The sequence below is a fragment of the Glycine soja genome, chromosome 10 (genome assembly GCF_004193775.1).
Source record: "Glycine soja cultivar W05 chromosome 10, ASM419377v2, whole genome shotgun sequence".
NCBI lineage: Eukaryota > Viridiplantae > Streptophyta > Magnoliopsida > Fabales > Fabaceae > Glycine > Glycine soja.
Window position 1 is genome coordinate 49,413,999 of NC_041011.1, and position 16,728 is coordinate 49,430,726.

A 16,728-nucleotide genomic window follows, 5' to 3' on the forward strand; every position below is an offset into this window, starting at 1 on the left:
GCTGTTTTTTGTTTTGTCCTAGCATTATTATATATGCACAGAAATCAATCATAGTTAAAGAGACAAAATTATTTGAATAATGTAAAAATCAGAAATTGATAATCCAGGCAAGCTTCAGCAAAAAAAAAAACATAACAAGATATACGGGGTCGGTCTGGTTTGGGCATAAATATATGAAATCCATACTTTAGTTTACCGTGCGAGAGGGGGGTTACACATGAATGATAATCAAATTCAAAAAGGATAATCAAATTAATTCACTGTGTGTATTTTGAAGCTTTCAAATATCAAAGTCAGTAATTTTAGGTGAATAATAATCAAAATGGTCGTTGTGAATGATGTATTATTCTTTTATTCAAAAAATGAAAAACAAATCTTTTTTGTATGTGTTAGTTATTGTTAAGTTTGGTTTGATATTATTCTCATGTGTGAGGTGACGATGACCTCTACTTTGTTTGGGCAATCAAGGAGGAGGTGAAGGATGACAAAGAGGTCGTGCATTGTCGAAAATAATGTCGTCATAGATGGAGAAGAGACACCTGAAGTCATTGCGAGAACTGCATCTGCATGCATATATATATGATGATGTTGCAGTGGATATGACAACCTTCCATTGCCTCAAGCATTTGTCACAACAACTCTTTCTCTAGTGGCGAAGTGGAAATGTCCAAGGGGTTTAGGAGAGGAATCAAAAGTAACCAACTCATAACTTCAAATCTACTCAACATGTTGGGAATTAAACAAAGAAAATTTTAAGTGAAAGGATTAAATAATAAATATTTAAGTTTAAATTAATCAGTCAATGAATATAATTTAGTTGGTAACAAATGAATTTGATGGAGAGTAACTGAGTTTAATTCCCATTGAATAGGAGGAGAAATAAGAAATTTTAAATATAATTAAACTCAAACCATATGATTATGATTATTGTTAAAAAAAATAAAACAATCAAAATCACCTAATATAACCGGTCATTTAAGATGATTTAGCAGTAGGCGGTTGACCTAGCCCACACCATAAACACAAAAAATGAAAAAGCATTTAAAAGGGAGACATTTTTAGGGTTGTGGCTATAATGATCACCAATGGCATGCGGCATTCCACTTTCAAAAACAACACTTTTGTTGTTGTGCTAACAAATTTGATCCTTTTCACTGGCATCATTAATGTTTTCCCTCCTCACTCTTTCTCCTCTCTCTAAAATCACTATACTGTTGTACCATTCAAATTAAAGATTGTGCGAACTGCAGAGTAAACTGCAGTAGAGTTTTAACTAACCCTCAGATCAACGAAAAAAAGAGGTACCCTTTTCTCATTTATAGGTTTTTTGTTTCTCACTCTGCAGTTTGTCAAACTTGTCTCTCTTTATTTCAGTCTACCCTGTTCCCAGTTCCTTCCCCTTTCTCCAAAGATTTTCAAATTCGTGTTTAAAGTTTGTATCTTTGCGCAGTCTCGGATCTGTTGCATTCGAGCTTAAAGCTAAGATTTTTATTAGGATGGGTTTGATTTGTGGGTGAACCAAACTAAGTTGATTGTCGGTTATTTATTACTGTCGACGGTTTTGTGAGTGTTCTCTTCTCTTCAGAGGAAACAACCTCGTACGTACATTCATGGTATGTTTTGCAAAGTTTCCTTTATAAACTCCCTAACCCTTTTCATTTTTTCATCATGCTTTGAAGTTTTTATTAGTTTCATTAACATGATATGATTGAAATGGAAAGGAACATGCCCCTACTTTATTATTGCAATCCACTTTACGTGTGTGTGTATATATATATATGTGTGTGTGTGTGTGTGTGTGTGTGTGTTTGTGTGTGTGTCTGTGTGTATATATATGTTTATATGTTATAGCAATTATTTCTTGGATGGGATTTCTTTTACTTCTGCTCCTATTAACTAACCTGTTTTGTAAAACATTTTTTTTTATCCATTCAAAACTCAAATTTGTGTTAAGGGCTTGTAAAATGTTTTATTCTGTCTGACAAGGGCTGATACCATATTGAGGACATGCATCTATGAATGACATTGCCTTACAATTGTTTTCTCTAACAAGTCTGCTTGAACTATTTTTTACTCTTGTTATGTATCCTAAAATATTCCATTTATATACTTGCACTTGCAGTTCTTGTAGGTTTCATTGCCATGGAGCTGAATTCACAGCCGAGACCATTTTCAATCAAATTATGGCCTCCTAGTCAGAACACTAGGCAGACCCTTGTGGAGAGGATGACCAACAATCTGACTACTAAATCGATTTTCACACAGAAGTATGGAACTTTGGACCAGGAAAAGGCTGAAGAGAATGCAAAGAGGATTGAGGATGTGGCTTTTGCTACAGCAAATCTACACTATGAGAAAGAGCCAGATGGTGATGGAGGTTCTGCAGTCCAGCTTTATGCCAAAGAATGTAGTAAGCTCCTCCTAGATGTTCTTAAAAGAGGACCTAGTAAAAAGGATGATGAAGAAGTGGTGGCATCTGTTAATACTACTGCACCTCATGAATCTGTTTTTGATATATCGAAAGGCCAAAGGGCCTTCATTGAAGCAGATGAGGCGCAGCAACTTTTAAGTCCATTAAAGGAGCCTGGAAATTCTTTCACCAAAATATGCTTTAGCAACAGGAGCTTTGGGTTAGGAGCAGCGCAAGTTGCCGAGCCCATTCTCACTGCCATCAAGGACCAGTTGAAGGAAGTAGATCTATCAGATTTTATTGCGGGAAGATCAGAAGTAGAAGCTCTTGATGTCATGAAGATATTCTCAACTGCCCTAGAAGGAAGCGTCTTGAGGTCTTTAAACCTTTCCGACAATGCATTAGGTGAAAAAGGTGTTAGAGCATTTGGAGCACTTTTGAAATCGCAGAAATGCTTGGAGGAGCTTTATCTGATGAATGATGGAATCTCAAAGGAAGCTGCTCGAGCAGTTTGCGAGTTGATTCCTTTCACAGAGAAACTCAAAGTTCTTCATTTTCATAATAATATGACTGGAGATGAAGGGGCACTAGCTATAGCCGAGGTTGTGAAGCGTTCTCCTTTGTTGGAAGATTTTCGCTGTTCCTCCACAAGGATAGGCGCTGAAGGTGGAGTTGCCTTGTCTGATGCTTTAGGGAGTTGTGCCCATCTGAAGAAGCTTGATTTGCGAGACAACATGTTAGGTGTGGACGGTGGGGTTTCTCTGAGTAAAGCTCTTAGCAAGCATGCAGAACTTAGAGAGGTATACCTGAGCTACCTGAACTTGGAAGACGATGGTGCAATTGCTATTGTTGATGCTCTTAAGGAATCAGCTCCTCACCTTGAAGTTTTGGAGATGAGCGGAAATGACAGTACAGCTGATGCTGCTCCTGCAATAGCAGCCTGCCTAGAAGCGAAGCAGTTTCTTTCCAAGTTGAACCTCTCTGAGAATGAACTCAAGGATGAAGGTGCCAAGCTGATAACTAAGGCCATAGAAGGCCATGTCCAATTAAAGGAAATTGATCTAAGTACCAACCAAATACGCAAGGATGGGGCTCAACAACTGGCTGTGACTGTGGTGCAAAAGGCTGATTTCAAACTTCTGAACATTAATGGGAACTTCATTTCTGATGAAGGCATTGATGAGTTGAAGGATATATTTAAAAAATCTCCAGACATGCTTGGTCCATTAGACGAAAATGACCCTGATGGAGTAGACGATGATGAAGAATCTGATGAAGAAGGTGGTGCAGATGAACTCGAATCCAAAATGAAGAACCTTGTAGTTGATGATTGAACTGAAGCAGTTGTAGTCTACTTTCATGTTCTGCTGCACAAGTAACTCTTATGACAGCAGTAGAAGGTTTTTAGACCATTTTATTCCTAGTAGTTTTATGTAACTGTTAAGACGCATCAATTTGACAGCAGTCAATTATTGAGGGGCATAAAATGTCTGCAATATTTATCGAAATGTTGTTTTCAATGTTTCCTTTCGAAGTTTCATTTTACTTGGCTAGATTATATACTATTTTCAGTTGCATCCCCGCCCACAGCCATTAGTGTAATGACACCTTGCAATCGATGCTGTGTTATTTAGTTTTACATAAGATTCTGCTTTTGATGAGATATTCTACTAGCTGTTTACGGGAGCTAATGGATCTTTCCCCTTTTGAAAAATGATTAATTCACTATCATGAAAATACAGGCTTAACGTGAGAACTTATTGAGTGTCTAGAAAATACCCACATGCTGATAATGGTCCTTATGGTCAGCTCGAACCATAAATAAGCCTTCTCTAATTGTCAGTTCATCACTACAAGTCTCACATCTTGGTTTCCCCTTTTCAGTTTGACTGTTTTCTAAATAGTTGCGAAAGTTAAAAAAATTTAGAAGTATATATATTTTTTTATTGCTATTATTATTATTATTATCGTGAGTTGTCATTGGCAACCTTAGGTTGAAAAATGAATAATCAATCAGAAGAAATAAAGTAAAATCATGTTAACGAAGAGGCAAAATAAAAATAGGCAAAATATGAATGACTAAAAACCAATAGTTTGTTTTTGCTGAATTAGAATATTATTCTGAAAAGGATATTTTTAGACCCTATTTAGGAATAATGAAAATAATAAAGCACACTTTTTTGGGGATCAATCATTTTTCTATTAAGGAGTGTTTATCTATAACTTGTAAATATGACAATAAATTATGAGTTTGTAATTATAATGATAAACAAATATATGACAATGCGTTTTTTAATTAATTATGTGAAGTTTTATTAATATTCGTAATTAAATATCAGGTAAAATGATTTTTTTTAAATGGATGAGATTCTCTTTTCTAGTGTGGCGTGAAGATTTATTTTTTAAATGGATGAGTTACAATGTATCGTATGGGTTTTCACTCAATAAAACTCGAAATTTTTTCTATTTGGACAGTAAGTTCTTGGTGTCTCTGGTCGTTTTGTATCTGAAAGACATTATTGCTTTTTGTTTGATTCTGGTCATGGTTGATGAGACTTTGTTCTCATTGCATGTCTAGCAATGCGAACGGGACGGCACGACACTCGATGTTTCCATTTGTCTGCATGCCTTTGGTATTGTGGGATGTGATTTGTTTATTGGTATAATTTTAAACATTACACATCTTTCCTTTATTTTATTGATGAATATGTTTTTTTTATATATATACATACACACCATTCCTTTAAGAAATGAAATTTGTTACTCTTCAATTTATTTCAATGTATTTAAACCTCTTAATTATGATGAACTAACTGTAATCGAGCCTTATGGAAGAAAATTTTCCTTTCTATGCAACTTCTAGCATTAGGGGCACTTAATTTTAAACACTTTATCGTTAATTTTAAGAAATTAAACAACGAAATGTTTTGATTTCTATGCATCATGAAAATACACCTTACCATAGATCGATAGTAATTCGTAATTTAATGACAATTGCATAGACTATTTACTCAAGGAAAAGTAGTGTAATTTAAACATCTAACGAGAAAATAGAGTATAAATTAACCATGAATATTTTCATTCATTAATTTTTTTGAGTTAAATATGGATGTTGCATACTTAAGAGAAGACTCTAGCATAATACATGAAAGTTCCTTATCATTTTTTTTTGTTAGAAGAGCTTAATGCAGAATAACATTAAATAGTTATGCAAAATTCTGGCACCCATAGGTCATGACTAATTAAACTCAAATCAGTTCCAGTTTGCTCTTCCATTTGAAGAATGCCCTCTAGTATCAGATAATGAACCTTGGCCAAGAAAACTTGACCTTTTCTTTTTGTGAGTATTCCATGATAACAAATGGCGATTCAAACCACTTCCAACATCCTCGTATGTATGTTTCAGGAAATTTGTTCCTTCAGGCTTGAATCTCTTTGCGGGAGGGGTCACATGGAAACTATCTTCACTAGTTCGCTCATTTTCCATGGGAACACTTTCAGTCCTCAACTCTAAACTTTCTTCTGCTCCTGTATTATCACTGGCTTGTGCAACGCTGTCAGATGAGCGGTGGTCTCTCCTTTTTCCTTTACCTGAAAACTTTGATATGTCTTCCCCATTCTCCACAGCCTTCATCCATTGCAGATCACTTAATGTATCTGCATATACCACTTCTTTTCTTTTCCGCTTTCCAGTAACACCACTGTTGAAATCTTTGGCCTTATCATCCTTGTTCATTGGAGAATACACCCAATCTGGCAATTCATGCTCTTCCATGAGACGAGATCTGTAATTTTCCTTTTGTCTTCTCTCTTCATCCATTTTCTCAAACAGCCAAAATTCCTCATCTGATCGAGCAGCAAGGCGGTTAATTTCTCTCTCACTAGGCACATCTGTCCCAAGTGAGCTTGTACCTCTACGCATAATCTCTTCTAACATTTCTCTTCTGTCCTGGGCTGCACAAATCAAACGACAAGTTCAAATAGTCTCCATTATTTAGCAATAGGACCCAAGGAGCATGGACATGGTAAAAAAGCAGTGGCGTGGAATATTTTAACGTTCCAATCAAAATTTTAAACCCTCTAACTGTTGACATGTAATAAATGGGATTTTCAAATAAATGGAATATAAGATCAAGGACTACTTATCCATATAATTAGCTGATTTCTCTAGTGACAGTTTGGCACGTAAAGGCATACTTTTATATGTAAAAGAATTGTTGGATGAAGGTTATAAAGAATAGGCAGAAATTTGCTGGCATAAATATAATGCTTCTTCTGAAGCGGAGAAAAAATAACTATTGATAGATATTCCTAGGATAAGGCACAAATATAAAAAACTACAAACCTGTTGAAGTAGTGTTGAAAAGTCCTGCCTGGATGACTTTGGCATCAATGCCCATCTTTTGTTTTGCACGCTCTAAAATCACCTCTTCAATTGATCCTACACTAACCAACACAAAAACCCTGACCTCCTTTTTTTGTCCAATGCGATGGGCTCGGTCCTCAGCTTGTTGATCCATTTGAGGGTTCCAATCACTATCAAAGATTATAACAGTATCTGCTGTTTGTAAATTCAAACCAAGACCTCCAGCACGGGTGCTCAAAAGAAACATGAAGTACGGGGAGTCAGGAGCATTAAATTTTCGTAGAAGATTGCCTCTTTCCTCAGTTTTTGTTGAGCCATCAAGTCTAAGATACTTAAAATCATGAAGTCGCAAATAGACTTCGAGAGTGTCCATAAGTCGAGTCATTTGTGAGAAAAGGAGGACTCTGTGACCAGCTCTGCGAAGTTTTGGGAGCAAACGGTCTAGAAGTTCAAACTTACCTGATGCTCTGACAATCTCCTCCTTACGTCTATACATATCATAATCTCCCACAAAGAGATAGGGATGGTTACAACACTTTCTGAGTTGCATTGTTAAGTTTTGCAGACTTTTTGATTTTCCAGAACCTGTAAAATGCACATTTGGTATAAAAAATTGTTAGCAAGTTCTAAGAAATCAAGCAGTCATACAGGGATCTAAAACAAGTAATGCTACCAGGCTAGGTACTTTCCTATAATAAAAAGGAAGACAGCAAGACACCAATACATTTATGCTGAAGTAATAAATAGTCCTATTTCACTAATTCATAACAAAGTTGCAACTGGTAAAAACATTAATAAGGGATATATATGCAACTTGGGAGGGGGGGAATAGGCCGATGACTTATTTCCTGAGAGATGGGCGAAACTTATTCGCCAGCATATTTGAAAATACAACTAAATTGGTTGAGAACCAGCGAACAAGGCAACACCAGTGCAAAATGGGAATAAATAAATACCTTCAGCATATCAATATTCAAAAGTCAAAACCAAAGAAAGTATTTGAGAAAAAAGTTACATTTTTATGTGGTTAAAAGGAGAAGTGGGTTAGGGAATAATTGGAAAACAAGAAATAGACACTGACCATTGTCCAAGCCAACTCTGCCTACATCAGTAACTTGTTGATAATATACTTTCTGCCAGGCTGACATATCACATTTGAGTATGACCTGAGATTTCCCAGGAAGGAATTTTTCCACCTCATCTTTTTTCCTTCTTAATATGAAGGGCCTTATTACCTGAGATGGAATGAAACACATCAGAAAGAAGTTCAAAAGAGCAAGAGAATTAGAAACTAGAAGGTTTATGATATAATGAAAGATTCTACGTCACAAGCCACAATTGAATTTTTACACAATTTTGAGATATAAAAAATAAGTGTCTTGCTTGGTTGAGAATCGCACTTGATGCAGACGCCGGATGATCAATAGTTGTTCCTCATCTGTGAGAGAGACATCAACTCGGTCTGCAAAGGGGGCGTTAAACCAGTCCTCAAAATTTTGAACTGAGTTAAAAATGTTTGGAAGGAGAAAATTAAGCAAAGACCACAACTCCTGCAAACTGTTCTGAATTGGGGTACCAGTCAACAGAAGTCTTCGTTGGATGCGATATCTGCACACATGAAAATTAAGAATTAGAGAGGAGAGGATCTAAACCATTGAATACTTTGGCCATGCTATATGTTCTGAAAGCTATCCACTTTTCTTTAGTTCAAGTACAGATGTGAGGTTGTTTAGAGTTGTTCTAAATAAAATAAATGGATATCATAACCAAGAATTTAGGGAAGTAAACACATTAATTAATCTGTGTCATCGATATATATCATGTAGAATCATACCCATTGTCCAAGGTTCTTGCCAGAGCAGACTCGTGATTTTTCAACCGATGCCCTTCATCCACAATCAAGTATTTCCATTGAATTTTCTTGAGAAATGCTTTATCTCTCATTATAAGATCATAGTGCGTTAATAGAACATTAAATTTCCCCTCCCCTGACAACTCTTCCTTCATTGCTTTCCTCTCATCCAGCCGTCCATCATAAAGAATAGCTGTGATGCTGAATCAGAAAGAAAAGGCATGTGTGATTTGAAAATTAAAAGTGAATATGATGTGCATAATTCACAAAAAGAATTATATCCCCTCTCCCCACAAGGGAAGAAGGAGACGAAACAATTTAAAATGTCTGCTCTGGGCATAGTGACATACCTAGGAGCCCATGTTGTGAATTCATTGACCCAATTTGGTAGAACAGCCTTTGGAGCAACAATCAAGTGAGGACCAGTAACACCCTTGTGTTCCATAAGATGTGCTATCAGCGAAATTGTTTGTATTGTCTTCCCGAGTCCCATTTCATCAGCCAAAATTCCATTTAAGTTGTTATTAAACAAAGAAAGCATCCATTGGAGCCCCTCTATCTGGTATGGTCTTAATTCTCCACCTTGAAGCATAGACGGTTGCTCAGTTACCTGTAAACAATTAAGTTGGTTATATTTCCAGTGTGCTACAACTTTTATTCAGAAACAACTAATAAGGATTGACTTTTTTATTTTCTTTTTCTTGATAAAAGAAGAACCTCATAAAAACAGAAAATAATACAATGCATTTGGAGGATAAGGAATCCTCCTACACATAAGAGCAAAACAACAAAGAAAATAAAAGATATCAATGGAGCAAGGCTGCCATTTCCTCAACGTATGTGTAAAGGAAACCCCCTAAAAGACAAAATGCTTTACAAAAAATAGAAGCAAAATGTCTAATTTCCCAAATCAGCTCTTATGGTAAACATCTAATAAGGAATAATTTTAATGGAGCCTAGAAATTGTGTACAAAAACTTCATCGTATTTTTTCTCCAAGAGGTGCAACAAAGTGATTCACGGTTACTTACCTTTTCTTGAATAGAATGTATGGCAGAGTTGTATTGCCGCTGACCTTCAAGTAAATCACTAGAATCACCATTATGATCAGAATCTATCATATCTATATCTTCATCAAGAGGTGATTCCTTAGAAACTCCATTCTTTAAAGCATCTGACTCCAGTAAATCAGCTTCGGAATCTTCCAAGGCTTCAATGCCATTTGAATATTTGTTGTCCTTTTGACGTTGAACAGCTGCTCCTAAATTTACTAGTAGTTTATTTGTTTCTTCAAGAAGCAAAGTTAATCTCTCATTCTTACTCTCTTTCACCATTCTCATGTAGGCTTCTTGATCATCAGCCTTCAATGCTTGGAATCTCAATTTCTCTGCCCGAGTTGCCCGTTGCCTTTGCCTTCCATGCCATGCCTGCAAAAGTATTTGAGAATAAATAAGCCATATTAATTATTGGTAACTGATAAGTTATATTTCAACCTACAATGAAGAGCAAAAAATTAATCTAAAATCATACAGAACTCTCCAGGAAATGAGAAAGACAGCATTAAATTAAAAAATTCTTGATCAAATATTTCAGAAACAAACAAAGTTCTAACGAGGAGTAAGAACTTAAAAATATAACCCAATTATATATGTGTGTGTATGGGAAATGTTATTTGTACAACAACTTGTACAACAAATTTTACAACTGATAAGTGCCAATTATACCTATCCTTTAATCCTGTAATAATTTGGCACTTATCTCAGTTTTTCTCTTGCTTTTAATACTTGTGTGGCCTTAATTTTGTTAATAGATGACTATTTAGACTAAGGTTGTTGCTTTTCAACTTTTAAATAAATTTCATTAAGTTTTGGTCTTTGTTTGTAGGAAAATATGAAGAAAAGAAGTGAAATTTTGAAGAGGTGAAGAGTTTGAAGCCACGTTAGTGCAGAAGTGATTCACGTTAGCGCAAGGATGCTAGAGTTTCTGAGAGAAGATTTGACCTCAGCCTGTTTTGCGCTTAGCATAGGTTCATTCTGTTAAGTCTGGTTGCGTCCAAGTCACATTGGACTGTAACAAACAATTAAATCCCGAAGGTTTTTATGTTGACAAAGTATAAATTTTATGTATTAACCTTTCATGCTCAAGTTACAAGTTCATCTATCTCTATGAGATACAGGCAGAAAAGCATACACAGAAAGACTCTGAATGATAGCCAAAGTATCAATCATTGGACGATACTGCTTCAACGTCCAATCATGAGAAGACAAGTGCTTTAAACTTGGCTGACAATACAAAAGCAATGGAATAGTTACTAGATCCTCAAGTACTGAAAACAATCATCAAAAAGTAACATCCATAGGTTCAATAAGAAACTCGTGCCATAGCGCACAAAAGGGAAGATTTAAATTATCTTGTCTTAACATTCTTCATTCCTTTTGTCTTATGCTGTTAGCGTTTCTTTCAATTTGTACGCTGAAAGTTAGCTCTGAGCACTAGACAACATTGACAGATTGTACTTCTTTAAAGATATGCTACAGCAAAGTTTTTGTGGTCCCCACTCTCTCTGCACGATAACAGCCTCGTGTAAAGCGCCAAAGCTATTAGAGAGTACATGTTTTAGTGCCAAAAGTGACAGAGAGTACTCGTTGTAGCCAAAAGTGACAGAGAATACTTGGTTGTAATCAAGAAATTGATTAGTGGAACCTTGCAAGGTTTGAAAGAGAATTAGACATAGCTCAAGAGTTAAGGTGAACCAATATAAAATCTTTGTGTTTTCTTTACTGCTTCTATATAACTAATTCTTTTTTATAAGTTACTTCTACACTACTGTATCCAAGTTTTGTGAACTGATTTTGAAGAACGTGATTTTGAACCCCTTGGAGGAAACCCATCATCCATTGATATCTGTTTGAGAAAAACTTTTAAAAGTTTTCGAAAGACTAAGTTTTTATCTATCACATTATTCAACTCCCTCCTTTTAGTGTGTTTCAGGTATTTAACATTCCATGCTTAGCATGGAATCACCTAGAAGCCTATACTAATTTGAAGAACCACGCTTAGCATGGAAGCCCCTGGAGCTTCTGGAGTTATTATAAGTTTGTACTAAGTACAAAAATGGTCTGCACTTAGCATGCCACTTATGACCTGACATCTATAAAAGGAAATCCTGCATACTTTCTCTGACAGTTCCCACACTCCAAGTACAATTCTCTGCAAAAAGATTTTAATTATTTTGCAAAGTTGAAGTTCAGCCATAGCTTTAAATTGTTTAAAGATGGTGGTCAGTGTTTCAGATTTTTGTTTCATGACTTAGAGAGTGAGAGAGAGAAAAGAATAAACAAGAGAATATTATTGACTAATTTGATACAGAGATTATTATTTATACAACAGTGAGACTTCTCTAGAAAGCCACCTGGACTAACCAACTCTAACTAACCTACATCTATCATAACAGACTATGACAGCTTTAACGACTGACTATGCACTATATCACATAGGAACACAAGAACTTCTAATTCTAGCACGCAAAAAGTTACATTACACCTAAAGTTAGAAATTTATTTCCCACATAAGTATATATGATTTATAATAAATGAAAAATAAGATAAGAAATAGTGTACCTGGACACCATCATTCCTTTGTTTTCTCCTCTTCACAGAAGCTTGAATTTGTAATTGGAACTCACGGACAGTATTGAGTATTTCTGCAAAGAATTTTCTTGTTCTAGTCTCTATATGATTTTTCTCCTTTTCTTCTAATCTTGACAGTCTCTGCATTTAAGGATCTATATGAGATGAGCAGATAGAGTAGTTTCATTTCATGTTCAGATACTGGAAAACCATGCATACATCAGGAAATAGAAACTGAATCACTGCACTACATGTCTTGTATATTTAAATAGAACGGCAGATCATCTATAACAGTGTGAATGTGTGAATTTATATTTCCTTGTCTCTCCTTATGCATGGATCTGTGAATTTGTTCACATGAGTTAGTCTGTCTTTTCAACATGTTAGTCACACTGTTATTGTTTATTTGGAGAAAGAATTGATAAATAACTTACAAATTACAAAGTTTTTAATTGAAGAAAGACAACTGCATCCTTTCTTTGCCTATCCCAAGTGACAATGTTTACAATAATCTTATATTTACAATCAGATAATAATGGGTTTTTCTAGCCAAAGCATAAGAGAAAACCACATAGGAGGCTTGTACCAATTAAAGGGATCAATGAAAGAAGTGAATATAAACTCATTGCATCAATGAAGCCTTAACATCTGCAGATGTAACTATAGTCTATGATATCCATGATATGGAAACCAAGTTCAAACCCACAAAAGGGGAGAGGGGGAATACATATTACTGAAGAAGAAAAGAAAGTTACCTCAGCCTCCCGTTTCTTCTTTAATTGATCATCAGCATCCATGGCAAATGGATCTCCAACACCATACAATGGACGGCGCAACCTCATCATGCCCCAATCAAACAATTGCCTGTCAGGATATGCACACTTAGCATTGAGCCAGTATTCAGAACTCACATCAGACCGAACCTTCATCTGCAACTCTGCCAGCTGCCAGAAAAGAAGTCCTTGCCAACAAGGACACAATTATTGTCATTTCTCGGTTGCAGTCGACAACAAACAAATGTAAAAAAAAAAATCAACTAATTTCCTTACTATAAATTATTTTCAGCTGTTCCCTTCATTATAATAATGAGTAGGGGGGGGGGGGGGACGTATCTCATAAACAGAAAGCAATTTTGTCATACTTATACTGTAAACAATTTAGCAATCAATTTGTGAAAGTTAGACGAGGCTTGCAATATAAGCATTGAAGTTAGACATAGCTCACTAAGAATTGAAGATTCCAGAATAAATTTTACCTTTAGTCCATAAAGTTCAAGCAAGCACTTTGTCTGCAGGTCCTCTCCCCTGCTTGAAGGCAATTCTGGATCAACACAGTACCACAGTTCTTCAGTAAAATTGTCAGAACTCCAACTTAGAGACCACTCCCGATTAATGGATATGGTTATATGAATAGACATGCTTAGAAATATCTTAAAGCCACTTGGAAACACTTCAATGAAGTTTCAAGACATAACTTTATTTCACAAGGATACTTTATCCTATTAACCCTCTCTAACAAGCTATCAAAATATAAGGGTAAATTTAAGTGTTGCTATGAAGTGGTTGATGTGTCTTTCTAGGTGTTGAGGTGTAGTGGATTGTTTGATGCAGAAGTGAATCAGACTATCCTCTTTGATGCAGCTGATGTGATGAAGCAACCGATACAACCACATCATCCAAATTTGGCAAGTTAACTCAATTATATTCTCTTAAAACACTTGATAGGCAATGGGTATATAATCTAAAGGAATCTGAACCAAATATGAACAGTGAGCTACTTATGGTTTAACAATATCACACTTGAATTTCATACCATAAATATTTCTAAACTATACTCTACAGTTTATACACACTAATTTTACCAGTTTATAACTTAATGGCAGATTCACAGCAAGAAGAGAAACATACCAGAGCATAAGAATTTGTAAGATCTCTGGTACCAAATACAATCAGGCAATTGAAATTTTTAATGATTGATGGGATGCAAATGATTCTGTCTCAATAGAAATGTTGATTGTGACAAATGTTTGATTAATGGTCCAGAAAAGAATTAGATTAAATGGTTTGAGGACTTGCACGTCATAATTCTAGTTAGTTCAGTAAATGGGATTGCACAAGCCATACCTCTAAAGATGATTAGTAGTATAACAACATTATTCAAGCACATCAATCACTGGTAACAAAAATGAAGGAACCATAAAACAACAACAACCTTATCCCACTAATGAAGTTGGATACATGGATTGCACGCTGTCATTGTGCTCCATTAAAGACCAAATCCTCAGATATTATCTATTAATGACTCTGCACATGGCTTAACGGTAAACAAAACAATCACCAAGGAACCATGTACAAATTAAATCCAAATTCCACACCAAGTCAAACCAGAAACATTTTAACCAGAATCATTGACCTTGAAGCTCATTTAACCGATGCTGAATCAGACTCCGATACCGACTATCCCTTGATTTCTCCAATTTGAAACCAGGCACACAATTCGGGCGCTGCTTGGACAGTGCATCTTCAAGATCTGTCATCAAATCCTCTCCAGAATTCCCTCCATCGCCCTGCACAACGATTAACAAACAACAGAAACATCATCTACATCGCACAATTTCAACAAGAACTCGTAAATTGTAGTGGCACACAATGCAACTAACTTATTCGAACAATCCAGAACCAAACAACAACAGCAACAGAAGTCCGCAGCTAGGTAAACAACAACAACAACAACACTAACTGGAGTTGAATACACAAACAACAACAAATCCGAAAAGAAATCAACGTTATGCAGTGAGTAAGCAAGTTGCAACAACACTGGCGAGGGCATCGAATCCAAATGACATACGAACAAAACAAGCGGTGAAATCTAACGGAATCGGCGAGAAGCGACGAAAGAATGAAAGACGAAGAGAGAAAGAAGAAGACGTACATGATTGTTGCGGTAGATGGAAGAGACGGAATTGAGGATGTGAGGAGGGAGAGGTAGGTCTCGCGAGAGAAGGTTGAGGGCACAGATGAGCGTCTTGGCGTGGCGCTCATTCTCCATGGCGCGAGCGAGAGTCCCAACGGTCCCTTATTCTTTTTTTCTTAATAACCAATATTTGAAATTCCCAATTACTCTGTGACTCACTCGCAACACAGACAAAACACGCACTCGCTCACGCCGCGAGACAAAAACCCTCTCTTCGCCCTTCTTTGGTTTGGGTATGAACGTATTTGGGGACGAATTATGCTATATACTACCAACGGGGACACTCCTTTTTTCCCTTTTCGCCAAACGTGCCTTCTATATTTCCTTGAAAAGACCTTTTCACCCTCTCGTTTTTACAATACCCTCTTTATATTTTGAAACTTAAACTTTCTTCTTTTTTTTTTTGGAAAAAAAAAACTTGAAATATAGGTATACCAAAAACAAAAACTTTCTATATAGGCCGTTTGTTTACGTATGTTTTACAAATTCATTCAATATCATATATTTTTTTATTTGAGTTAAGTTAAAAAAACTTACTAGATCTTAGTTCAAATAATACTTACATAAAATATATGTAAATTATCCACCAACTCATATCCTTTTAGATATGAGTGAATTTATTTTTTATCAACTAGACTAATCTTTCTTGACATATATTTATATAAAAAGTGATTCAGTTTTTATAGAATTTAATCTGAGAAAAATGATAAAATTATTTTTTGTTTAGTTATAATTATTAAGGATATTTTTATTTTAATTTTGTTAAAACTACATATATATTTCAGTAGAAACAATTCTATCTATAGTTATAGTTTTTTTTTTAAAAAAAGATACACTAAATAAAAATAATTTATTAACATACTGTTAATTTATGTGATACATGTCTGATCTGCTTTAAGATATCAAAGTTTGAGCTTAGAAAACAACTTCATTAAGAAAATATTAAATTAGTATCATCGTGTTATGATATTATTAACACGAACAGAATTACTTTTCGGGGAATATTTTTGTGGTTTTAGATAAAATAAAAAATAAAAGGAAAATGCCAACAAGTACAAAATGGTTTTGGTAAAGTTGCACCCTGGCTTTTGTTTGTCGTCAAACAGTCTTAATTTTCAATTAAGATTTATTTAAAAATAAGATACTAGTCCACAATCCACATTATCAATTCGTGGATTTCCTATATTTTCTTTCGAAATAAAATGCTGAAAATATAAATAGTTTCTCAATATAATCAGAGATTTTTTTAAAACTTTATTTTCGATTTCAAAACAAACATGATAAAAGAAATTAAAAGCGATTTTTAAAAAAATAAAGTGGTTTTTCAAGAGAAAAACAGTTTTTGAAAACCCAAAAATTTGCTAACTTGTTTAATAAATGGAAGAACAATTAGAAAATGTATCTCCGTGTATAATTATATTTGATTTGATTTGTCGTGTATATCTTAAAATTTGAAATAAGATTTAAAGAATTATTTTTTGGGGCATTCTCCATATTCG

The 16,728-nt window shown here is 35.1% G+C and overlaps 2 protein-coding genes across 6 annotated transcripts; one reads left to right on the forward strand and one right to left on the reverse strand.

Moving 5' to 3' along the window:
• The first annotated feature begins 1,025 nt into the window (after nucleotides 1-1,025).
• LOC114371888 (RAN GTPase-activating protein 2-like) lies at nucleotides 1,026-4,027 on the forward strand. 2 transcript variants are annotated; one of them, XM_028329196.1, is made up of 3 exons: nucleotides 1,026-1,301; nucleotides 1,451-1,613; nucleotides 2,123-4,027. In XM_028329196.1, the coding sequence occupies exon 3, from the start codon at nucleotides 2,143-2,145 to the stop codon at nucleotides 3,742-3,744; it is 1,602 nt and encodes a 533-aa protein (XP_028184997.1). In that variant the 5' UTR covers nucleotides 1,026-1,301; nucleotides 1,451-1,613; nucleotides 2,123-2,142; the 3' UTR covers nucleotides 3,745-4,027. The 2 variants fall into 2 exon arrangements, with proteins under 2 accessions (XP_028184997.1, XP_028184996.1); XM_028329195.1 differs by lacking the exon at nucleotides 1,451-1,613 and having other exon boundaries at nucleotides 1,027-1,301.
• Nucleotides 4,028-5,468: 1,441 nt separating this feature from the next.
• Nucleotides 5,469-15,458, reverse strand: LOC114371273 (probable ATP-dependent DNA helicase CHR12). Of its 4 annotated transcripts, XM_028328748.1 has the most exons (12): nucleotides 15,188-15,458; nucleotides 14,669-14,822; nucleotides 13,512-13,576; nucleotides 13,012-13,200; nucleotides 12,248-12,397; nucleotides 9,659-10,054; nucleotides 8,979-9,238; nucleotides 8,611-8,829; nucleotides 8,177-8,384; nucleotides 7,858-8,011; nucleotides 6,756-7,361; nucleotides 5,469-6,364 (listed from the first exon to the last, which is right to left on the reverse strand). In XM_028328748.1, exons 1-12 carry the CDS (start codon nucleotides 15,302-15,304, stop codon nucleotides 5,664-5,666), a joined length of 3,219 nt encoding a protein of 1,072 aa, XP_028184549.1. In that variant the 5' UTR covers nucleotides 15,305-15,458; the 3' UTR covers nucleotides 5,469-5,663. The 4 variants fall into 4 exon arrangements, with proteins under 4 accessions (XP_028184549.1, XP_028184552.1, XP_028184551.1 ...); XM_028328751.1 differs by lacking the exon at nucleotides 15,188-15,458 and having other exon boundaries at nucleotides 13,012-13,217; nucleotides 14,669-14,684; XM_028328750.1 differs by lacking the exons at nucleotides 14,669-14,822; nucleotides 15,188-15,458 and adding an exon at nucleotides 14,468-14,653 and having other exon boundaries at nucleotides 13,012-13,217.
• Between the last annotated feature and the right edge of the window lie 1,270 nt (nucleotides 15,459-16,728).